Source organism: Equus asinus, chromosome 23 (assembly GCF_041296235.1).
Source record: "Equus asinus isolate D_3611 breed Donkey chromosome 23, EquAss-T2T_v2, whole genome shotgun sequence".
NCBI lineage: Eukaryota > Metazoa > Chordata > Mammalia > Perissodactyla > Equidae > Equus > Equus asinus.
Genome location: NC_091812.1, coordinates 30,568,005 through 30,594,045, shown reverse-complemented (window position 1 = coordinate 30,594,045; position 26,041 = coordinate 30,568,005). Strand labels below are relative to the sequence as shown.

Here is a 26,041-nt window from a genome sequence, read left to right as displayed (position 1 = left end):
AAACAAAACAGAGGCAGTGACATCGTATGTCACTCAAAATAGTTAATATGGGGCTTTGCCATATTATGGAGATAATATAATCCTTCCCTGAAAGTTTCAGTCCAGCTCTAGAGTCTACTTCACAAGCCCACCCCTGCAGACTACATAGTTTTTTTGTTTTTTTGGTGAAGAAGACTGTCCCTGACCTAACAGCTGTGCCAACCTTCCTCTATTTTTACATGTGGTATGCTGCCACAGCATGGCTTGATGAGTGGTGTGTATGTCTATGCCTGGGATCTGAACTCCACTGAAGCGGAGCGTGCAAACAACTGCTATGCCACAGGGCCGGCCCCAGGAGACTACATATTTTCAATACTTCTCTGTGGCCCTGGTTCTTGTCCTTGTCTGTGTGTGTCATTGGCCTATTCAGTTAAGCATCTGATGAATCCTAATAGCATTTTCCCCAGAAAAATGCACACAGTTGTAAATTTAACATACAATTCAGGGTGTTCACAGAACCCCTAGTTCTTAAAATCTAGGTTAAGAACCTCAGTTCTGGAAATTTTTTGTTTTTTGTTTTTTTCTGTTGCTTGTGGACACCATCCTTTTGAGTAACTGAATAATAATGGCAAATGATTATCCAGTGCTACTCTGTGCCAGGCACTCTTATAATGATAAACAATGAAAATGATTTAAAGCTCGTGTGTGTCTGTATGTGTGTGTGTATGTATACGTGGCATTTTTCTCCAACTTCCTATCTGTTTGTTGTGGTCCAACAAAAGGAAGTGAGGGAGTACTAGTTAAGACTGAAGTGCTCAACATTTTAGGCATGCAAAGAATATTTGAAATTCACTTAGAGCGCTTGTTAAATTTCAGAGACAGAAGCAATATATGAGTGCGGAGGGAGAAACTAGTTGAATTTATTTAGAATAGGTTTAGAGCGTTGTAACAGTTCAAACTTGCTTTCTTTGGTGGTAGTGGGGTGGGGAGATGCAATTGAGTTTCTAAAATGAACTTGGCAATTCATGGAAAAACCTCAGGAAGGGTGATAAGAACTCTGAGTTATTAGTCTGCTTCTAAATCAGCAATCTAAGGGCTATGAGGAAAGTCAAGTTTATGGCATAGTAAACACAACTGACAACTAGCTCTTAAACTCTTACACAGCAGTGTATTTGATACCCAGTGTTGACTTTCCTCAGCCATTTGACAGGAAATGCACAATCTACTTTGCCCTGTTGGTGGAGTATAATTCCATGTTATGGCCTAAGAGAAGCCATGAGTTTGCAATATCATCTCAGGCTCCTGTTCACAAGACACTGCACAGAAGTTTATCTAAATAAATCTGCCATTTCTTTCTCATACCTGGATGAGATGTTTGTTTTTACTTCTGGTAGAAGCGTGTATGAAGGACTGACCATGTAGTAGTTGCTCTTTATGACAATCATTTAAAGGGAAAAAAAATCCTTTTGACTTTCTAGAGCCCCCAAGTTATGTACACCTGATAGTTTCCTTCCAATTTTCTGTGCCCCTGATTCCCAGAAGAATGGGAACTGGCAGTTAGTTTGAAAGGGCACTTAAGTTTTTAGACTCAAGCATGGTTGAGAAGAGAACAAGGCTGAGGGAACCCAGAGCTCCTGCTAAGGTTACTTATAAAACTTTGGAATTTTAAGGAAAAGGGTCTAATTAATAATCCATTTTTTAAGGTGGGGCACAGAAATGAAAAGTGAAAATACAACCTTTTATAACAATAGTTGAGTAAAAATAACCACTAATGAAGTTGGCAGAGGTTCTAAGTACATTTTTATTTAAAATAACCAAACCCTGAAGTTGAATTCAGCACGGTGAATCTCCGCTCGGGACAGTGTATTCAGAACATACACACCCCAGGATTGATAAGGTTCCCTCAGCCAATTTCCTGCAGCTGGAGAGCTCAAGCAGATGACGACGACGAAGACGACGACAGGAGTGTTAATCATTTCCCGACCAGGCAATGTTAGTCACAAGTTCCTGCTAAGAGTGAAATCACCCCTCTGGTTTAAAAACAGCTAAAAACTTTTACTCAGTTCACATTGCAATTTCTCCCTTTTGGGTTAAGCACATGGAAATTTGTTCGGCAAGTCTTTTCACGGCTCTATTTTCATTAGTTGCTCCACAGGCTGGGGTTTATCTGATTGTGTGGTGGATGGAAATTTCAGGATAGAATTCAATGGCTGAAGGCTGAGTGAAGTTTACCCTGGCTGTGGTTATGAAGAGGGTAAGTGGATGAACCTCTTTGCTGCTCCTCTGTTTGTTTTCTCTTATGCTAGATTTTATACACCATAAAATGCAAAAGTCATAACCTTGCAATTACAGTTAACCATTTAGATTTGCTTGATGATTCTTTTTAGGTGATCACGGGACAAAACCAAGACATTAAAACACATAATGAAGTGTGCATGCCAAAAAAAATTGCTTCAGGGGCTGGCCCCCATGGCTGAGTGGTTAAGTTCTTGTGCTCCGCTTTGGCAGCCCAGGGTTTCGCCGGTTCAGATCCTGGGCATGGACATGGCACTGCTCATTTGGCCACGTTGAGGTGGCGTCCCACATACCACAACTAGAAGGAGTCACAACTAAAATATACAACTATGTACTTGGGGGATTTGGGGAGAAAAAGCAGGAAAAAAAAAAGATTGGCAACAGTTGTTAGCTCAGGTGCCAATCTTTAAAAAAAAATGAAGATTGGCAACAGTTGTTAGCTTGGGTGCTAATCTTTAGAAAAACAATTTGCTTCAGTTTCCTCCTGAAAAACATAATTTTTATTAATTAACCAGCTTGTTTAGTTTATTGAACTGTTGTTGAAATGTCTTTCCACATTGATGAAATGTTGGACTGTTTAGTAAACAGACTGTAGACAATTTTGTATGAATGAAAAGACATAAATAATTTTGATTATTGGAAATAGCCAAGGTGGGAACTGGATGGAACTGGAGGCTGACTCCAAATGTCAAATAATTCTGGTTCTAATAGAAATATTGTTTTATGGCTGCATGTTTCTATTCAGCAAAGTGATTTTTTTCTTGTTTCTTGAAACCCATTTAAAGTAGTCATAACAGTTTTATAAGTGAAACCTATATTGATATTTCAATTATTGTCTTTCCTGACAAGGGAAATGATATTTGGGTATAATAAAAAGACTTTGATTGGAAGAGTAATGACTCTGTTCTTCCCCATTTCAGTGTAGTGACCTGGTGACCTTTGATTTCAAGAAAAATATAGATATCCCTTCTTTGAGTCCCAGAACAGTCCTGGGTACCTAAAGGACTTTGTGGAAATAGCTATTGATTATTTATCTGTTTTTTAGCCTGCACTTTTATTAGTGGATTTTAGAAGCTATTTCCTATCACTTGTGTAAAATCTTTTCAAGTGCTCAATGATGAATCAAAAAGGAAATTTAAGATAGGGTCTTTAGCTGAAAGGAATTTAATTCACATCTTTCCCACTATGAATCAAACCATTCCATTTTGGAGAACTTTAACACTTCTGAGTTTGAAAAATTACAGAGATGACACGTTTTTTACCACAACACTGTTCATCATTGTGAGAACTTGGAAACAACAAAATGTCAATGAACAGGATAGTGGTTAAATATAATAGAATACCACAGAACCGATAAAGGAGAATGAGGTGCATCTATAGTTATTAATATGAAACCAGTCCAAGTTATAGTGCTAAGAAAAAAAAGCAAGTTTCAAAAAATAGTAAGTTAGTAAGTATAGTTTATTATTACTTTTTTGTAAAAACAAATAAATACCAGTATCTGCATTTACAATGTCTGTAGGAATGTTTGCCAAACCATTTACAGTGCCCATTTTTGGGGGCTGAATGAGAAAGTTTACTTTATTCTTTGTAGACACCAGACACTTTGTAGACACTAGAAAGTAATTGGTAGGGACATTGTTTTATTTACTGCTAAAACCTCAGCGAGTATAATATTGTTTAGCATGTAACAGGTGTGCAATAGTGTTGAATGAATGAATGAAGAGATTTCCGTAATATTTAATGTTTTAAAAATTATTATGGTTAATCTGGAAGCAGATAAAATCCACAAAATATCTTATTTTTTTAAGTAAAAACAAGATTTAGAAGAACTTTCAAAGCCTTTACTCTTTCTCCCTCTTATGTTACCTCTTCTTCTTTCCCACTTTTTGCAACACTTTCCTTCCCTTTTCTAGCCAATTTTGGTTCAAAAGGAAATGAAAATGTTATGGAGCCTGCTCTCCCTTCAGATTTTCTGCCTGGACATTTTGTTTGGTGTTTGATGTCCATCCTCAGGAACCCTGGCATCTGACATCCAGATTGCTGCCTATCTCTCTGTGCATGCCATCATCCAATTTGATGGCAGACCCTGGAGAATACAGACCTTGTCTTATGATCCTTTCTGCCCTCAAACACCTAGCACAGGGCCTCACACATAGTAGGGGGATGGTTTTGTTGCTGGGTATTTTTCCACAAACATCTGTGCAGTTCTTAATAATGACATACTACTGTAATCCCTTCTCCTAGAGTAAGCATCATATCCAACAGGCATTCAGTACATGTTTGTTGAATGAATGATTGGGGCTTGACTGGCACATCATCTCTGTGTATACAGGTGATTGGATTTGGTGCTGAGGGAGATGAGAGGAGGCTGTGTCAGTTTGGGATCCTTTTGGTTGCCCATGACAGAACACCTGATTAAAATTGGCAGAAGCAGAAGCAAAAGAGAATTAATTTATTGGCTCACATAGCAGTTTAATGGTGCACCTGGCTTGAGAAATACCTAGGCACTGTGGCTCAAAATGATCTCTCTCTCCTTGTCTGTCTGTTTCTCTCTTATTCTGTTCTCAGACAGGCTTTCTCTTTGAGGTTGTCAAATAGCTGCCAGGATCTCCAGGAACTATATTCTTTCAGATTCCAATCCAGCAGGAAAAAGTGAGCATCTTTCAGCAGTCCTAGAAAACTAAATCACAACACTCAGAGTGGACCACACAAACTGTAGCTGGGAGGGTTCATTTACTGATTTCATGAGTTTCTAGGGCCAGGGAGAAAGCCTCAAGCAGGCCAAGTGGACTGAGGGCCAGGAGAGGTGGATCCCCAAATAAACATCAAGGCTGTTGCCATGAGAAAGGAGAATGGATGCCTGATAGTTAAATAACAAATGTCAAACACAAAGGAAGATGATTATTTCGTTCTTTTCTTTTCTACTCTCTGTAACATAAATTTATCAAATATGAGTAAGTAACAGACGCAAGAATCAATCAACTCTAGCTCTATAAGGATGTGTATAGAGGTACTAATGGTTAAAGAGGAGGCAGATGGAAAGATGGAAGGAGGGGGCTATCTGAGTTGATTGAAGCCAGAGTCCTAGTCTAGAGCAATGACTCTCAAATTTTCTCCATACCGAAATTATCTGGGGATAATTCTGATGCCCAGGCCACTCTTTATCATACTTATATCAATTATTTAGTGTTGGAACACAAGCATCAGTACTTTTAGGCTCCAAGGTAAGATTGTGATATGGCCAAGTTTGAGAAGTGGTGGTCAGGAGAGATATCAGGGAGGATTTAGAATAGTTTAAAAGGTACCTGAAACTGGGCCTTGGATATAGTAGATCCTCAATAAATATCTGGTGATTCGATTTGAACAAAGAAAAGAACGTGACTGAGCAAAGAGGGGGATATTTGTGGACTGTCTGCTGTGTGCTGGGCATCATATTCAGTTCTCAGTATACATTTCGCACTTGATCTTCACAGTCAGGATTTTAAAAAAAACAAACTTCATTACAGTGAGGAAACAGAGGTTCAAGAAAACTAAAATAACTTGCCGAAAAGCCAACCAATGAGTAAAACAGGCCTGCTTGCCTCTAAATTGCATACTCTTTCAAAGTGCCACAATCGCAGATGTCAGGCATGGGTTTAAAGGTAAGCTCAGATGTTCTGTATACCAACTAAATTTACCTGACTGCAGAATAGAGAACGGACCAAGCATGGAGGCAGTCTTGAAAAATTGACAGAAGTAGCATCATCTGCAGCATGGGTTAGCAAACTAGGGCCGGTGGGCCAAATCCAGCCCACTGCCTGTTTTTTAAAATAAAACTTTATTGGAACACAGGCACATTCATTTGTTTACATATTGTCTATAATACGTAACTACGTGCACTACGGTGGTAGAGCTGAGTGGTTGTGACAGATACTATATGGCTTGTAAAACTTCACAGAATCAGTTTACTGACCTGTAAGCTAGAGTTTGTGTATTTATGTGATCAGCAGTTCTGAGAGGGATGAGATTGCCATTATCAGTCCAGGAGTAATGATAATTCTTGTGGCTGTATGAGTAGGATTCTCCAAGCATCTACAAAAAGCATCTACACTCTGAGCTAGGTTGCAATACAGTGCAATAAATTCTACGCTGAAAAATAGAATACCAAAATATGATAACGTCTCTTTCTGTCTCTAGGCTACAGGAGGGCAGGCTTTGATTCTGTTTCTTATTCATCAATGTGGGCTCAGCCCCTGGCAGAGTGCCCAGCAGGCAGTAGGGGATCACAAAGCATTTGATGAATGAACTAATGATCAATTAATGTGGTAGAGGTAAGCATAGGAGCCAGGGGAACATACCTAACCCATACTCTCATGGGATGAGGTCAGGTTATGAAGCTGCAGAAGTAGAAGAAGCAAAAGGAGAAAAGGCTGCAAGAGGGGACACCAGCAAAGAGGGAGGGGGGTCGTAGTAGGAATTCAATGGACCTGTCTGGGATAAGGTCTACCCCCGTGGGACTGGACAAAAGAGAACTGTGATCCTGAGCAGTATTTGATGGGAGGTTTGATATGAAATGTAACATAAAAAATCTATTCAACTCCCCACTTGAAAATCTCCAGAAGCTTCCTGCTGCCTACAGGATAAAATCATGATTCCTTGGTGAGGCCTTTGAGTCCTCTCTAATTTGTTGTCTGCTGATTCAGTCTTACTGCCCTTACTTCCTTACCTCACTTCCCACTGTCTAGTTTATGCTTTCTGATTGTGCTTTGTTCACTCTTAACTCTGTGCTTTGTGAAAAGACAGGTCCCCTCCTTGAGATGCTCTATCCTCTCCCTCTACACTACTCATTTCGTAAGACCCAATGCAACTATGACCCTTTTGACAGATTTTCCCCGCCCACCCCAATCCTCACTGATGTCTCTTCTCTGGATTCCATCACATGTTAACATCTACCTCTCACTTTTAGGCACTAAGTCAGTGCTGCCTGGGACTGTTTTGAATAGTTTCGTGAGTTAATGCTTTGCATCTCTATCAAAGTTCCAACAACATTTTTCATGGAAATAGGACATAGTATCCTAAAATTTATGTGGAACAACAGTAGACTCCAAACAGCCAAAGGATTCCTGAGAAAAAAGAACAAAGCTGGAGGTATCACACTCCCTGATTTCAAAATATACTACAAAGCCATAGTTACCAAAACAGCATGGTACTGGGACAAAAACAGACACGTAGATCAATGGAACCGAATCGAGAGCCCAGAAATAAACCCACACATTTATCAACAGTTAATATTTGACAAGGGAACCAAGAGCATACAATGGAGAAAGGAGAGTATCTTCAATAAATGGTGGGAAAACTGGACAGCCACATGCTAAAGAATGAAAGTAGACCATTCCTTTACACCATGCACAAAAATCAACTCAAAATGGATTACAGACTTGAATGTAAGACCCAAAACCATGAAACTTCTAGAAGAAAACATAGGCAGTATGCTCTTTAACATCAGTCTTAGCAGCATATTTTCAAGTACCATGTCTGACTGGGTAAGGGAAACAAAAGAAAAAATAAACAAATGGGACTACATCAAACTCCCAAGCTTCTGCATAGCAAAGGAAACCATCAACAAAATGAAAAGACAACCTAACAATTGGGAGAAGATATTTGCAAACAACAAAAAACAACAACCCAATTTAAAAATGGGCAAAAGATCTGAACAGAGATTTCTCCAAAGAAGATATATGGATGGCCAACAGGCATACGAAAAGATGTTCAACATCATTAGCTATTAGGGAAATGCAAATCAAAACTACAATGAAATACCACCTCACTCCGGTCAGAATGGTTATAATTAACAAGACAGGAAACAAAAAGTGTTGGAGAGGATGTGGAGAGAAGGGAACCCTCGTACACTGCTGGTGGGAGTGCAAACTGGTGCAACCACTATGGAAAGCAGTATGGAGTATCCTCAGGAAATTAAAAATAGATCTTCCATATGATCCAGCTATTCCACTGCTGGGTATTTATCCAAAGAACTTGAAAACACAAATGCATAAAGATACATGCACTTCTATGTTCATTGCAGCATTATTCACAATAGCTAAGACTTGGAAGCAACATAGGTGCCCATCAAGGGAGGAATGGATAAAGAGATGTGGTATATATACACAATGGAATACTACTCAGCCATAAGAAATGATGAAATCTGGCCATTTGTGGCAACATGGATGGACCTTGAGCGTATTATGCTAAGTGAAATAAGTCAGAGGGAGAAAGTCAAATACCATATGATCTCACTCATAAGTAGAAGATAAAAACAATGACAAACAAACACATAGCAACAGAGATTGGATTGTTGGTTACCATAGGGGAAGGGGGGAGTGGGGAGGGCAAAAGGAGAGATTAGGCTCACATGTGTGGTGATGGACCATAGTTTTTGGGTGGTGAAAATGATATAATCTACACAGAATTCGAAATATATTACTGTGTACATCTGAAAGCTATATAAAAAAAGAAAGGAAATTTAAATCCCAAAATAAAAATGTATATGACCTGAGAAAAATAAAATTTAAAAAAATAAATAAATAAATAAAAGAGAGAAAATAAGGATCAGAAAAATATCCTTATAGAATATGAAACTATGCCAGAAAAACAGGATTCAAAATAATGCAATCATGTAAACATGATTAAAAATAATGTAATGATTAAAAATGGTAACTATTTCAAAACAAACTAATAGACAATAAGACGTGAATGAGCAATATGAATCAGAAATAGAAAAATTCAGAAATGTGATGACAGAATTCAAGGTTTAGAATAAGACAAAAGATATTTCTTTAAATGACTAAACTAGAAGATACAAAAGAGTAAATAAACACAGCAAATAATGCCTTACAAAAACAGAAAAATACTGAGAAAGAATAAAAATAGAAAAGGAGAAGAAAAATTGGAAAAAAATTGAGAAAAAGCACAAGTATTGGAGATAGATAAAGATAATCCAACATAGGGGTCATAAGAGTCCCTGAAGAAGAAAAATAAGTAAGAAAACAGAATATTAAAAAATATAATTAAAAAATATTCCCTGAAATAAAAAGATTTGAAACATGTATTGAAACAGGACATTGTATATCTGAGGACCTTGACCTAGAATAACTATGACTAAGATGTATTCTGGTAAACTTGCTGAACTTTAAAGAAAGAAAAAACATCCTTGGTCATCTAGGAAGATAATAGCATGTGATATATAAGAGAAAGAAGATCATTTATCATCAGACATTTTCACAGCAATAACCTATGCCAGAACAAAGTGAAGTAACATATTTCAGATACTCAGTGAAAGAAAATATGACCTGAGGATTTTATATCCAACAAAATTGACCTTCACATATAAAAGGCATAAGCTGTTAGGACTCAGAGGACAAGGCTGCAAGGACTCAGAGAATATTATTTTTTTGAGCGTTTCTTGAGTAATCTATTAAAGAACAACTTATCAACCAAAATCATGAGAGACATCATTATAAGTACTGGTAGTAGACATTAAATATATTATATAGTTACTTGTAGAACTAACACTAAATGAGTATTAAAAAGGGACAGTATAGTAAGTAATAGCTACATGATCTGAGAATGTAGATGTGACACAACTATTTAAAAAGGGGGAGAATTATGGTAGCGTGTGCAAAAGCTTTTCAGACAGTTTTCAGAAATCATAATGATTGGAATTGCTTTCTGAGACTGTTGTGTGTCATGTCGGATAAAGCAAATGACTGAATCAATGGATATTGAATTTTCTCGCCTCTGTCCTTAAGAAACAGGATTCTTTGTGTAGTTGAAAAGAGTCAGATTTAATATTTAAAAAGCTAAATAAAAATCTTTAATTCTGAATTTCAATTGGAAATTTCAGTATGACCTGACAAGATATTTTGTCTCTCTACTGAAAAGGACTAGAAATTATGACTGACCAAGCACACATGGCACCCAGACTGTGGCCTTTATCAAGACCATTCCCAATAAATAAACTAGGACTTCTTGGAGAAATTGCTAATTCTAATTTTGGAGCAAGAATTGTATAAGAAAACCCTGGGATATCTTCACATATTAGATAGCAAAGAAGCTATTAAAGACTACTAAGATTATCTCAAATAACTTAGGACACAATTTGAAGAGGCCCCCACTGACCAAAGGTGAGACAAACTGAGTTTCAGTAACAATAAGTAATGCAATGGATTGTAAATTAGTTATCTATTGCTGTCTAACAAATTGCCCCAAAACTTTACTTAAAGCCAGACACATTTATTATATCACATAGTTTGTGAGAGTCAGGAATCCAAGAGCAGCTTAACTGACGGTTCTGTCTCAGGGTCCTGGGATTGCAGTCAAGCTGTTCACTGGGGATGTGTTCATTTGAATCTGGGTGTGGAATCTCCACTTCGAAACTCACTCATATGGCTCTTGGCAGGAGGCTTCAGTTCCTCACCATGTGGGCCTCTCCATAGGGCTGCTTACAGCGTGGCTTCCCCCACAGTGGGTGTAGTGAGACAATGAGAGCAGTCCAGTGAGTGAGCACCAAGGATGGAAGCTGCAGACTTTTATAACCTAATTTCAGAAGTGACATAACATCACTTCTGCTGTAGTTTATTGGTTACACAGACCAACACTTGTACGAGGTGGGAGGGGACTATAAAAGGGTATGAATACCAGGAGGCAGGGATCATTGGGGGCCATCTTGGACTCTGGCTTCCACAGCCTGAAACCCATCAGATATGCTTAAATCCACGAGTTCACAATAAAATTTTTTTTCTAAATCAAAAAACAAACTGGTTGATCTCCATTTGAGGATGAGAGAGAACCATAAATTATCTTGAAAACTGAGGAAATGAAAGAATCACACTTTTCCTATATGAACTGTAGCGTTAGAGTAACCAAAGAGTAGATGAGTGAAAGATTCTTCTTACGAAATTATTTCAGCTAATAAAAATGAAATGATAGGATTGGACTTTTACCATATTGTGACTCTCAATAAATTAATAAATCTAGTCATTGAACATGAAATGCTGCTGACAATGAAGAATAGAAATAAGACATTATGTATCATCTGATGAAAGAACACACCACCACCTAGATCTTGCTGAAGGGACTGAACCTGAGTCTGATCAAGCCTCTGGATTCTGCTATCAATTTGCAGGAAAAGTGACAGGAGGAACATGTTGAACTATACTGCAAGTGTGCAATCAGCAAAATCCAGCCGGAGGAAATCTCTATAGGCCAAGTGGCCTGGGTTATATAAAAAGTGTAAGGAAGGAAAGGAATGGAGGGTGAACATTACAAGAAACATCAAAGATCAATTTTTTAAAAAAATGGGCAAGACTACAGCAGCTAGGAATGTATACTTGGCTGATAAAATTTATAAGGAAATGCAAGAAAGTTATCAAAGCCATGATAGTGGAAGGAAATGATTACTATAAAAGTCCAGAGAGTAGTTACTTTTGGAGGAGGGGACAGGACTGTGATCGAGATGGAGCACATGGAGAGGCTTCTGGATGGCTGGCAAAGTTTTATTTCTTGACCTGGTAGGTAGTTACGAGAGCGTCTACCTTACAATAATTCGCTAGGACATTAATTTGTTTTATGTGTTTTTTTCTTTATCTGTTTTATTTTATAATAAAAAGATTAAAAAAAACATTTCTGAAGATAATACATGAATGTAGTAAAATATTCAAACTGTGGAAAATTTATATGATGAAAAGTCAGCCTTCTTTCCAACTCATCTGCCCATCCTTGAGTTTTCTTCCCCAGAGGTAGCCACTGTCACTTCTTGTGTATCCCCATCCAGAGAGATTTCACGCATATTACCTCTCACACACACACGTGTGTGTATTATATATGTATATAGATTTAGCTGTGTGTATGTAATTTATATATAAATGTATATAAAGTCCCCTGTCTCATTTTAAAAGCATAAATGGCAGAATTAGAGTACCATGCACATATTCTGATCTTTGTTTCTTCACTAAATATTCACTAAATATTTTGTAGATTATTCTCTATCACATAGAGCCAAAGTCAGTCCCTCTTTCTAGGCTGCAACCAATATATTTTAATATGTAAATAGCAGTTTAAATAGGCAGGTACCTTTTCTAAGAATACACTCTATTAAGTGAGTGGATATGTTTGTAATTTCTCAATCTGGAGATACTGTTCATATTGATTTTGAAGGCACACATTTTTCATAAAATTTTAAATTTATCTGTCCCTTTTTTTCACCCAAGTTTTCAGCTTAAATGAACCTGCTCACCCTTTGATTCAGACAAGATTACCTGGGGGAAGGGTGGATTGTAGAGTTAGTAACGTGCTTCTTCAGCATTGTCCGCAGTGAACTTTCAGAGGTATTTTATGGCAAGTGTTAGAAAAACACACTTGTGACTAACCTTTGTGCTTCTCAGTTGATAACTGCCTGTTTTTGGTGATAACTGGGAGTAAAGGAAACAGATATACAGGCTTTTACAGCTTTTAAACTCTAATCTTGAGCTAGTAAATGTTTTCTGGGCACTAAATTATATTCTGCTAAAAAAAAGAAAACTTGGTCAAGTGTTTTAACTATCTCTTTATTTCCTTTAATATTTCTGACTTTTTCAGTCACTTACATAGTATTTATTGAGTACCTACCTTGCAGTTAGCAGTGGGGTGCCTTGGGGTACCAAGGAAGAAGGTACGAAGACAGCTTACAATCTTCCTGGGGATTCATGACATATACACACATGAAACAGCTAGTGAAAGAGACAGTATGACATATGTGTGCCTAAGTCACAACATATGTAAACATATGTAAATATATGCAATACATATGGAAATATACATGTATGCTAAGTGGTGTGGCACAGATAATTAGAAAACAGGCAAGATACAGTATGGAAATTATGTGAAGGGACAATAAGCTAAAGAAATTGGAAGGTGATGGGTATCTGGGTTGTCAGACAAGACTGTGTGCTGCAGAAAGTTCTAGAGCTGAGTTTTTCTTTTCCTTTTGAGATAATTATAGACTCACAGGAAATAGCAAAAATAGTACAAAGAGATCCCATGTATCCTTCATGCAGCTTCCCCCAGTGGCAACATCTTACATAACTACCAATATAGTATCAAAACCAGCATATAGACCTTCCTAGATTTATGATGGGGTTAGGTCCTGATAAACGCATTGTAAGTTGAAAATATCTTAAGTTGAAAACACATTTAATACACCGGACCTGCCGAACATCACAGCTTAGCCTAACCTACCTTAAACGTGCTCAGAATGCTTACATTAGCCTACAGTTGGGCAAAATCATCTAACACAAAGCCTATTTTATAATACAGCATTGAATATCTCGTATAATTAATTGAACACTGTACTGGAAGTGAAAAGCAGAATGGTTGTGTGGGTACAGAATGGTTGTCAGTGTATCAGTTATTTACCCTCGTGATCACATGGCTGACTGGGAGCTGTGGCTCACTGCTGCTGCCCAGCATCATGAGAGAATATCATACTGCATATCATCAGTCTGGGAGAAGATCGACATTCAGAATTCAAAGTCCGATTTCTACTGAAAGCGTATGGCTTTTGCACCGTCGTAAAGTCGATAAATTGTAAGTCGAACCATCCTTAAGTTAGGGACCATCTGTATTGACATGGGAACAATCTCCAGATCTTTTTCAGATTTCACCAGTTTTACACGCACACACTTCTGTGGAGCTGACTCTTGATAAATAAGTTCAATAGACAAAAAAGAGGGATGAGGAAAACTTAGAGATAAGCAAACCCTCACAGGGCAGTTACTTTGAAGAATTGTCCTCTTGCCTTGTTCTTCCAACTCTTACCCATTCCACATCATCGTATGTAAGTGAGCCACACTGCTCTCCTCCCCAGGGGTTGACTCATTACCTCCTCTTCACAAATGTTACCCAAGCACTTACTCCTCTTCTCTTGTTCTGGTGATCCAAACACAGGCAGTCTCTGTCCTAGAAATCATTTGTTTTCTGTAAGTTAGTTTTTAAGCAAGTAGTTTGGGACCCAGAACAGGTTTTCGCATGTAAACAGAGGTACATAGGTTAGGGATTCCTTAGCCTATCTCTAGGCCTATGTAACTAATCTCTATACAGAGCAATATTTATCATTGCTGTACCTGGTGGTGCTGGTGGGGTTTCTGGAAGTTAGGGAGGAGGATTCTCTGCTGTGTCAGACAGACTCTTATCTTAATAGGTACCATTCTATTGCTACAAACTGCCACTGCGTACAGTGGGTAATATTGAAGGAAAAGCCCTTTTTTGATACTTTTAATTACACAAGATAAAATGGTTCCTAATTCAAGTGTTCACCTGCTTATCTATCAGTTCTTTAAGAGATTACATAGGAAGTGCAAGACAGAGAGCTGATGAGAACTAGGCAGAGAGATACTGAAAGGAGAGCTTCTAGAAGGAAATACACCAGAATAATATAATGGTTATCTCTGAGAAGTGGAATTACCAGAGATTCATTCTTCATAGTCTCCCCCAACTCCTCAGTCTCTCTCTTGTTTTCCCTGTACCTTTCTGAAATCTCCAAATTTTCTATAACTAGGATTATTGCTTTTATAATCAGAAAAATGACAGTGCTTCTGGAATGAAAGAGGTGCATGAAGCTTTTGAAACAATTCCTAGTGTGGTTGGAAGAAGAGGAGGTAGAATATGGAGCAAAGTCCTCCTTAAGGTGGAGGTGAGGAGGTTTCTAGGTCCAGCAGCATCGGTAGGAGCCTTCCCACTGCACACGGGTACAGAGGATTCAGAACTTTACAGAGGAGAGGGATCCACGCACAGAAGCCACCCTTTCCTTGGTTTCCCCAACAATATATAAAGCCACCATTGACACCTTCACACAGGGTCCTGCCAGAGTCAAGAAAGGAGCCCACTTCTTTCTGGGCCACAAGTCCCTTACAGCCTGGGTTTGCATCACCATTCTGGAAGAAGTTATACTGAAAACCTTGCACTTTCGTTTAGGCAATGTTGGCAAATATTGGCTTTCCTAGTTCTTGAACTAAACCTGCCATCAGTAAGTGCTCATCCTCAACAGAGGGAGAAAGAAGGGCAGTGTCCAGATGTCTTTGAGTAATATCTTACTGAAGTACTTTTGTTTTCCTGGGTGGCCCTGATACTGTTTTTGGTCCCATGATCATGATCACAGATCCTTTTCTATTTCCACACAGAGCTTCAAACAGCAGTGTCTGGGCTTCCTGGATCCTCTCTGTGCTGTCCTAGCTGGGAGTTTAAGTCTATAAATACTCACACATGCTTATGCCATACCCTTTAGATATGGTTTACAGCCCACGTAAAAGTGTTTGTCTTCTAATCTCTGCTTATCTCAATGATGAGTTGCATTATTTGCAGTAATCATCTTCTCTTGTGGTTTTGATTTCCATTATGCTATTATGACTTTCTAAAACATTTTATGGAAATATGATACTAATACATGTGCAATATATCTGGTTTCTCCCTGTAGATAGAATCATGTTGACCTAAGCATACTAATGCCATAAAAAGCTAAAATGCTTCATCATGCATATTCTTCCTGCTTTTTTTTTAAAATGAGAATTCCTGAGCCCCATAAAGTATAGATACTTAGCAATTTGCATCTATTTCTTGATAAGTTTTAAAGTAAAAGAGGGTAATTTGGAGCAAGTATGATACTTTATTGAAGAGTAAAGATAATAAAGCTCCTAATGGGGTTGAATAAACATTTCTTGCACGCTGGATCATGTAAATCTTTGGTGATGCAAAAACAAGAAAGAAGCAGTTCCTGTCTATAAGATGTGAAATCTAAAACAGTCAAAATAAAACAAAAATTGAAGAAAGCTTTTGGATGAATATCCCTTTTGTTATTGCAATGGGGGAGGTCTGTAATATGCAGAGATAGCAAAGTGATTGCGAAGAACCTCTCAGCTGAATTGAAGTGGGTTGTAAGAAGGATTGTGGGTGGTGTTAGAGGTAGGATGACTATATAAACATGGACCCTTTTGAAAATAAAAGAGGGTGCTATTAATATTTACGCTTGTGCAAGAGGCATAATCTGGGCCTATTTTAGGGCAACAGGGAGTTATGGTGCCCCTCATTCAAAGATGGGATTTAGGAGAATTTCCATGAATCTAAGTGGTAGGGAGGTCTGTTAGTTTGCTAGGGCTGCGATAAATGGTTGGCTGAAACAGTGGAAATTTTATTGTCTTGCAGTTCTGGAAGTTAGAAGTCCAAAGTCAAGGTGTCAGCAGGGTTGGTTCCTTCTGGGGGCTGTGAGGGAAGGATCTGTTCCAGGCCTCTCTCCTTGGCTTGTAGAAGGTTGTCTTCTCTCTGTGTCTTCACATCATCTCCCCTCTATGCATGTCTCTGTGTCCAAATTCCCCCTTTTTATAAGGACACTAGTCATATATTGGATTAGAGTCCATCCTAATGACCTCATTTTAACTTGATTAACTTTGTAAAAGCCCTGTCTCCAAATAAGGTCCCGTTCTGAAGTACTGGGGATTAGTAAAACAACATATCTTTTTTGGAGGGGGACACAGGTCTGCTAGTAAAGGGAGGGTGGTAGAAATTTGACAAGAGCACCACTAGAGATGTTACATCTGGATGATTAGTGGGCACTATCTTCTTGGTACACATCATGATCAGGAAGCAATTCTATTATAGGCTTTAATAAGATGGGTTGGGGAGAATAAACAAAATGGGGGATCATTAGAGAAGTGACGACTTTTAGTTTGGGGGATTTCTAGTGTTCCAAGATTCCTCTTTCCAGGTGGGCCATAAAGATTGGACACTGGTGACAGAGGGGTCTTGAAGTGGCAGATGACTAGAGCATGTTGAGCTGTGGGATGCCATGTCTGCGAGGTGCCACAAATAGACTGGCCTATTTTTAGCACATCAGTTGATAATTCTCTGCTATGAGACCTGACTTTCTTTACTTATGAAATTAAAGCTACTTTTTCCTTCTCCCATCTCCACAGGGATTTTATGAATCATAGAATAATAAATATGATGAATTCTGAGCTCTGTAGAGGAATGGTCTTGAGTTAGTTTAAAGTGTTTATAGTGACAAAAGTTTTGGGGTATGTTCAAGAAATTGCATATAAAACTGACCATTTATACTTTCAAAATAGTATGCAGATGAAAAGTTAGGGAGAGGAAGATACGTTTGGCTTGGCTTAGCTATTAGGGGCTTAGATATAGAAACATCAGGCCTTCACGTATTTGCAAAGTACAATCCGTGTCTTTGTGTTATTACTGTGAAAGGTCAGTGGGAAACTTTATACGTTATGATAATATGTAGATTTCATGTTGAAATTCACATAGAATTCTTTTCTTTTCTTTTCTTTTTTGAGGAAGATTAGCCCTGAGCTAACTACTGCCAATCCTCCTCTTTTTGCTGAGGAAGACTGGCCCTGAGCTAACACCCATGCCCATCTTCCTCTACTTTATATGTGGGACTCCTACAATAGCATGGCTTTTGCCAAGCAGTACCGTGTCTGTACCTGGGATCTGAACTGGCGCACCCTGGGCCTCCGAGAAGTGGAACGTGAGCACTTAACTGCTGCGCCACCGGGCCGGCCCCTCATTTTTTTTGTTGCTCTTTCTTCATTTATCTTGATCTTCATACGTATAGATAAATAATGCACACACATTTTTTTGGCAAAGAAGAAATTGGTATCTTTGTTGTGTGTTCTGTTAAACAGATATAGCCAAAGCAAAATTATCCTAGACTATGATGTTAAGAAGCACCATGCTATTCAGTGTAGTACATGAATTATAAAACATTAAAAATAATTGTATTGGGCCTAAACTTGTGGCTCAAAGGGTCTGGGCAATGATTTAAATTCATATTTTATTAATCAGGAAGAATAATGATCAGAAAAAGTGTAATATGGGAATATAGGTAATCCTATAAGTCATTCCAAGGTATGTGGGGTCTTCATTTTTAATTAATTTTTTAAATTATTAAAAAATAAGACTACATTACAGAATACTTGGAAAAATTAAAAGAGACATTTCTTTCTAATTTTTTTTTTTTCAGTTTTTGACAGTTGTACTCATATACTGCATATGATAGTCTAGCTCCCTTTTTTGGCTTTGCATAATCTTCGTTGTTAGACTTTTTCAACAGCTACATAATTGCCCATCTAATAATTTACTTAATTACTTCTCTAATAATAGACTTTAAGTGGATTTCTAATGTATTATGGTACATTTGATATGAATATCTTACTAAGTAAATTTGTATTACATGTAAGGGTTTCTTTGGGCAAGAGTTCTAGATGTGATCTTTCTGAGTCACAGGGTTATGAGGCCTTTTATGACAGCATTTTGTTCTTAGGTCAGTAAAATAGTCTCCGTTTTACAAGAGACTAAGATGGCTAAATTTTGTAGTTGGATTGCAGCAATTCTAAATTTAATATCTAAACATAATGAACTTGTTTTTGTGTGTGTGTGTAAGTAAGATTGGCCCTGAGCTAACATTTGTTGCCAATCTTCCTCTTTTTGCTTGAGGAAAATCGTTGCCGAGCTAACATCTGTGCCAATCTTCCCCTATTTTATGTGGGAGGCTGCCACAGCATGGCTTGACAAGTGGTGCTAGGTCTGTGCTCGGGATCTGAACCCATGAACCCCGGGCCACCGAAGTGGAGTACATGAACTTAACCACTAGGCTACTGGGGTGCCCCCATGACCTTCTCTTAAAAAAGTTTGAGTTATTATACTTTCAAGAATACTACAGAAATGGTTGAGCATCTTTACCATCAAGTAAGTCACATGCTATTTGTTTAGAGAAGGATGTAATCTAAAGATCTCATTAGCACCAGAAGCATGCAGATTCTTCTGCTGTGCAGATGAGCTGTTGTTCTGAAAGTTGGTTGGAAAAAGATGCCCAGGGTTTATAAATACTTTCACCAAAGTAAAGTTTAAAAAAATTAAATAATAGCAAAACAAAACCTCGCTAGTAATTGGAAGTTGAGATTATTTTGGTTAGGAACTCTGATATGATGGAAACACCAGGGCCTTGGAGTCAGACAAACTGTCCTTGGATTCCAGCTGTGCCGCTCACTCAGTCTATGACTCTGGACAAGTTTTGACTTTTCAGAAACTCAATTATCCTATACAATGGTGGTTAATAACCTGTTAAATAAAAATAAGACATATAGCAAAGTGCCTAGCCCACAGTGGGTGCCCAATAGGTAATAATTTTTTCCCTTCTTTATTCTTGGCACACATTGAAAATGTAAAGAATATTTCAGGAGGAGTACTTAAAATATATAATTTAAAATACTTTTTAAAAGACTCATTTTAGTTCAAGGGACTCTATATATGATTTTTGTAACTCTCTGTGAGGGTATACTCATTTGAAAATAAAAAGTTAAAAAGAAAATGAAAAAGAAAAAAGACAGTGCTAGATAAGTGAGTCAGGTGTGGAGGGTTCCATTAGCTGGTTCCTTCTGGTGAAGTCACTTATTTTTCCTGTCTCTCAGTTTTCTCATCTGAAATGGAAAAGCACAGTTCCTTAAGCTACTAGAGTACTTGTTGCGAGGATGAAAAACTGTTGTTTGCCTTTTAGGGAGAACAGAATAGGTTAATCGTGTTTCTTTCAAGTAATTTAATCAAGAGGAAAGGGCTAAGGGTTAAAAATTTAGCATTGGGAGACATTTCCTGTCGAATATATATTCTTAATTCTGATACATACAAGTAATAAAAACCAAGTTCTGACTCAGACAGTCATCCAACTAAATTTTTAATAAGTGCTCATTATGTTCAAGGTGTGTTTAGAAAAAACAATGGACCTTTACAGCCACACAGACCTGTGTTCGAATTTTCATTGGCTTCACACTTGACTAGCTGTGAGACTGGTGATACTCACAGAGAAGATTTCTGACCCCCAGTGAATCCTCACAGAGATTTTGTAGAGAAAAAATGGAGGAAAACAATGAGAGAGTAAACTATCTGAGTTATCTATTGCTACCCAACAAAGAACCTGCACATTTAGCGGCTTAAAATAACATCAGTTGATTATGTCTCATGATTCTGAGAGTTGGCTGGGTGGTTCTGAGGGTTGGCTGGTCTCACGTTATCTTTCTTCTCAGGATGGTGGTCTCAGGGCAGTGTTACAATAGGGGGAAGGACAAAACTGCAGAGCCACTCGAGGCTTAGGCTCAGGGACTTAAACCATGTCATTTTGGCCACATTTTATTGGCCACAAGTCCAGCTCAGATTAAGGTAATGGAGAAGAGGCTGAGCATCCGCATGGGAGGGCTGTTGCAGAGTCACATTACACAAAGTCACAGGGCGATGTGCTGCTGGGATGGGAGGAGTTTGTGGTCATTGAACAAGCTACTGTATCAACTGTGTTTGTTTTAAAGAAGCTGAAGAGACGGCACTCTGTTACAGGTGCTCAACCAACCTTAACGTCCCCTTTTTCTTCTCTTCAAGAATCATTCAAAGCTGAAAGTGAAGGTTCAGTTCAAAAGGAGTTTAGGCTCAGTGTTAATGTTTGTAATGCACACTTTTAAAGAGCCCCCATAGCTTCTTGAAGCTACCTATGTAGGTTCGCGGAACAATCTTGTGTGATAAGATGCCCAGTTAAATCTGGAGTTTGGACAAGCAACAAATAATTTTTTAGTATATCTTCCCCCTTGTTAACATTTGGCATATATTCTCCTAGAACTTTCCTGTGAATGTTCCAACTTACACATATAAATTTTAAAAAATTGAATCATATTTACTTTTATTAGTTGCTGTTTTCCCTTTCCATGTCTGTATATTTAGGTCTAACTCATTGTTTTAAAAGCTGTGTGTTATTTCATGATATGGGCACACCATTTCATTTATTTAAACATCCACTGATGGCTGTTTGGATTATTAGCAATCTTTCTTCATTATGAAGAGTGCTACTACGTATGTCCTTATATACATATCTTTGTGTTTTTCTGAAGTATGAAGTCCTAGGACTGGAATTGTGATGAAAAAGGATATGCCTTGAATCCAGACTGCTAAAGTGCCTTCAAAAAGAGTATCATTTGTTTTTTAAAGGGTATCATTTTAAACTCTCACCAAAAGTATTTGAGGGTTCCTATTTCTCCACCTTGCCAACCCTGAATATTCTAATTTTTGCTTATGTGACAGGAGAAATAATATTTTATAGCAAATAAAGAAACAAATTGGGAGCAAACTGCCACAGAAGCAGTAAATAAGAGAAAAACTTATTCAGCAAACAGGAGAAAATATACTGCTTCCTTTCAAAATTGATTTGTAGCAGTTTAGGAGAATGAATGGATGGAACTTGAACTCCACACTTTGGGTTTGAATAGGAAGGTCTGAAACCATTATATATGAATGGATTGGGAGAGTGGAATTTCTTCCCTCTTATTGGCAATCCACTTTTATCTGACTTCTTAAATGAATAACCCACACCTTTAAACTTCCCCCATTTATGGAATGCCCTCTAGGCTTATCATTGTTTCGGTTACCAACTTCAAAATACCCCTGCATGTATTGTGTTTCCTTTACGCTTCTGAAAGAAAAATGGTGGCAACCCAAAGTGAGGACCATGAACCAGAGATGATAATAAACCGTGATGGCCTGGGCAAGAGGTTTCCCATGGTGCCCTTTCTTCTTCTTGGTGCAAAGAAATAGAGCTGTTTATTTCTCTTTTTTTGTACTGGGCTGTCCAGAAAGGCTGGGAAGTATTGGCGTGCAAATCTCCAGACCCTCACCCTGGTCCAATTAAAGGAAACCAAGCCAAAACCAAATCCAAGCTTGAAGCACTTTTCTTCAGGAGAAGAATGCATATACATATTAGAAACCACCCCTTAGTGTCCTCCCATTACTGGGACTCATTAAGATCTTCATACATTAAAAAAAAAATGTTGTCGTAGTCATTTTTCTCTGTTGAAAAATCAGCTGTTCCCCTCCATTTTGAAATCATTAGGTTGGCTTTAAAAGTTGGAGCAGTATCTTAAAACCATGTTAGATTAGGAATAAAATGTTTACAATGTCCGGGGTAAAAGGGGAGTCTGACAAAGAAGAAAACGTAGAAGAAAAGGGAAGAGGAAGAAAGGAATAAGGGAGGGCAACAAATGAGAAAATAAAGCACTGTTTATGTTGACAAGTGTTACCAATGGTGCTCCAGGTACTATTTCATTTTTGATTGTTCCTCCTCCTACAAACTCCTCGCAGACTAGACAATGTCTCATTCATCTTTGTTTTCCCAGTGCCCAGCAGGATGCCTGACAGTCTGTGTTCAGGAAATATTTGTTGGCCTGAATCAAACCACACTAGACTACCAATGAACATTCTGAAATTTAAATTTCATAGCTAGCCTCTGGGCTTAGGTATATTTGTAGCCAGAAGATTTTTATAGACAAGCTTTTATGTTGATTGAGGCATTTGTGAAAGATACAGATTCCTGGACGCCACCCCAGAAATTCTGATACAAATGGTCTGGGTGGGGTGGGTGGGGTCTAGGAATCTGTACTTTCAACAAATGCCTCAGGTGTTTCTGATACAGCTTGGGAACCAAAAGCTGCTTGTAAACTATCACATCAGATGCCTTAAGCCCTGGAATTGCCCTGGTATTTTCCACTCTGCCATAAAGCTTGATCTGAAAAAAAAAATACAACCATCCTAACATGTAAATTTAGAGATTAAGACTAGAAGAGATTAAACTAGAAGAAGGTAGTCACATTGCACCAAGACTTTTCAGAATCTTAGGTTCCAAATGTCTAGTCTTCTCCGTGGGTCTGCAGATTTCCGAGAGCTCCCAGTCTCTAGTGCTGTGAGAGACCTAACAGGGGAGATGTCTGGAGGAAGAGCAATCAAGAGGTGCTTACTTGCCTTAGCCAGGCTTCTGAAATTAACTGCTTACAGATCGTTAACATTTTGAAAGTGATGGGTAAACAAGAGGAAAGGAAATTAAATGTATTAATAGAAAAACAACAAAATTTTAATACACATATGAGATGTTCAGGTTTTCTAATAAACAAAGAAATATTCATTAAAACCACATTGAGAAATGGGGGAAAAACCACTTAACTGTGTCTGCAAATGTGAGCTCACTGGGCAGAAATTCAGAATGGACTAAAAGGGTAGGTGCCTCTAATTTGAAGTCAAGTATCAGGGATGAATGGCCAGCATTGTTCATCACAACACCTGTAATAAGTGAGCATCACCTCTGCCAACTTACTGGTATCCACCCATAGCCACTGACTGCAGTCTTAATCAAGACTGCCTAGCCAGAGGAACCCATGGAACACAAAGCATTTGTGTGGTACTTTATGGATATCCTTTGTTCAGTACCACCTCTGAAGGAGGTGGGTTTATTCACTATCATTCCCACTGCATAGATAAGTAAACTCAGGCCCCGAAGTGTCACTTGACATACCCAGTAACTCCCGTGTCCTCCTCCCACCACACTGACTCAACAAGAACAAAACAATACCATAAAATATGTCTGATGATGATCAACATCCCATTTGTCCGTCACTATACTCCTGTGATCTAGGTAAGGTCGGAATCACTTCCTTTTTTACCCAGGAGGTAACTGAGGCCAAAAGGGATTGTGACAAATCTATAGGGCTGTAAAATGTAGCGTGTGGAGGTGGAGCCCAGATCTGACTCCACAAGTCAGAAGCTCTGATAAGTCTTTGATAGCGGGGTCTGCCAGTTAAGGATGAAAGCGCAACGTGCTGTGGAGCGCTCACAGGTACGCTGGGCCACCGGCGGGCAGCGGGGCAAAAGAGCCTTAGGCGCCTGATTTACCAGATCTGAGCCCAGGGCCCTAGGAGATTGAGGGCAAGTATCCAACTAGGATATAGAATAGCTAAGACTTACGAAATACCTGTTTTCAAGTTCTCTAGTCTCCACCCGAAGCCGATTATCATATCTGAGGTTTTGGCTAACATAGAGCACCTACTAAAGGGCAAGTCTCGCAGCCCCGTTCCGGGAGCTGGAATGAGGCCAGCGCGGAGGTGGTGTCAGAGCGGAAATCTAACGGGGCTAGGGGTTCAGCCTAGGGCGGTGGGGACACATCCCAGGAGAGGCGGCAGCTCTCCGGTTCCGCTCCCGGCCGGCGGCACAGGAGACCGGACGTGGCGTGAGGCGGCAGCGGGGAGGAGAGAAGGAGCAGTGCGGCGCGGCGCGGGGCACGTCTGTCCGCTGGGGCCCCAGACGAGCCGGGCAGCGCAGTTCCCGGAGGCGGCGGGAGGAGTGCCCAGGCCGTTGTCCGCGCCCCCGCGCGTCCCGCGCTGGAGTCCCGCAGCGATGAGAGTGCAGGTCAAGGTAAACGCCGGCCCGGCACCAGCCGCTCCATCCCCTACCTCGCGCCGTCAGGACTCGCAGCTTCAAGCCCCGCGCAAGGGCTCCTCTCGACTCCTGGCCACAAGCGCGACAGGAAGTTCTGGAGGGTTGGAGAGGGAGGGCGCCTCCGGCCGCTGGGGACGCTTGGGAGAGGAGTGGAGACCCTGGTCATGCCTTGGTCTGGTATAAGGTGGCCAAACCTCAAACTGGCTATCACTTACCTATTTTGTTTGGGTTGGCATACACTGTGTGTGAGTAAGTACGATTTATTGAGCACATAGTATTTCATGCGTTTCTGCATAGTCTGGTTGCTAAAAGTAGTTCCTTTGAATCCAGATTACCTGAATTAGCATCTCAGCTCCACCACTAGCTGTGATCTTGGGCAAGTTAGTTAACCTCTGTGCTTCGGCCTCCTCATCTGGAAAATGGGATAAGAATATGTGTAACTTGAAGAGTAAATGAGATGCTATACATGCAATGCACTTAGAATAATGTCTAACGTTTAAGGGTTGCAAAAGTTTGTGATTGTTATAATTTTATCCTGGTAATAATCCTGTGAGGTCTAAGTATCATCACCCTGCCTCCCACCCCACTGGTTTACAGGCGAGGAAAATGAAGTTGAGGAAAAAAACAGAGTAGACATTTGAACCCAGGTCACTGCTTTAAAACACTAAGAATTTGGATATTCTGTCCATACATAGGATTTTGATCATTTGTTTCTAGTGAAAAGGTGAGTCACCCTTAACTGCCAAAGTAGGAACCAAGTTCTTCCGTTTCTTTTCCCTTGTATACAAATTTGGTGTTTAATTTTTCATCTGCTTTGGATTCTTCTCGCCTGATGAAGCATGAGATGTTGGTTTGATTGGCATCTGGGTTTGGCTGTAACAATGGCTAGATCTTAGGTTCCTCCCTCCCCCAGGAGGTAATAAATCATTTGAGATGGGACTCAGCATGAGCCTCCTTTTTTGGGCCAAAACTGGGGACTAGTACCGTAGATAGTGTTAAACTTGCCTTGATAGACAAAGGCGTGAATAGTGTTTTGCGTTGATTGTACCCTAGAGGAGAAGGGAAAATCCCAGGCAGCATATTGGTGATTTGCCACAAATTTTGGTCTTATCTTGCCTATTTAAGATTCTCTAGATGGCTGATTTTTTTTGGCGGGACATCTATGCCAAATCTCAGGTGTTCGGTAAATACTGGACCTAAAGTATGTATTGCCTCCTTTTCTTTCTCACTGGGTTTTTAGTCATGGGTTTTCAGTATAGGCTGAAGAGCCCAAACATTCTCAGAATGACTTTCATCACACTTGTGGTAGAGTCTACCAGTGTTAGAACTGAAAGTGGCCATCTTATCTCTAACTCAGTTATTTGTGTGTGTGTCACATCAGAAATCTACATGGCAACTATTTCCTGTAAAAAACCATCATTGCTAGGTAAGGTATTCTGATGTGGGTCTCAGT

The 26,041-nt window shown here is 39.2% G+C and overlaps 1 protein-coding gene across 6 annotated transcripts in view; it reads left to right on the top strand.

Moving 5' to 3' along the window:
* The first annotated feature begins 1,969 nt into the window (after positions 1–1,969).
* The window catches only part of TRPM6 (transient receptor potential cation channel subfamily M member 6), a 164,023-nt gene continuing 139,951 nt past the window's right edge, over positions 1,970–26,041 (top strand). For 4 of the 6 annotated variants that reach the window (XM_070495635.1, XM_044767631.2, XM_070495634.1 and 1 more), the window contains exon 1: positions 24,065–24,564. In XM_070495635.1, the coding sequence (XP_070351736.1) occupies positions 24,238–24,564 (327 nt within the window). In that variant the 5' untranslated portion in view covers positions 24,065–24,237. Of the gene's footprint in view, positions 2,234–23,913; positions 23,990–24,064; positions 24,565–26,041 lie in introns of those variants that run through there. The other 2 variants (XM_070495637.1, XM_070495636.1) reach the window with 2 other exon arrangements.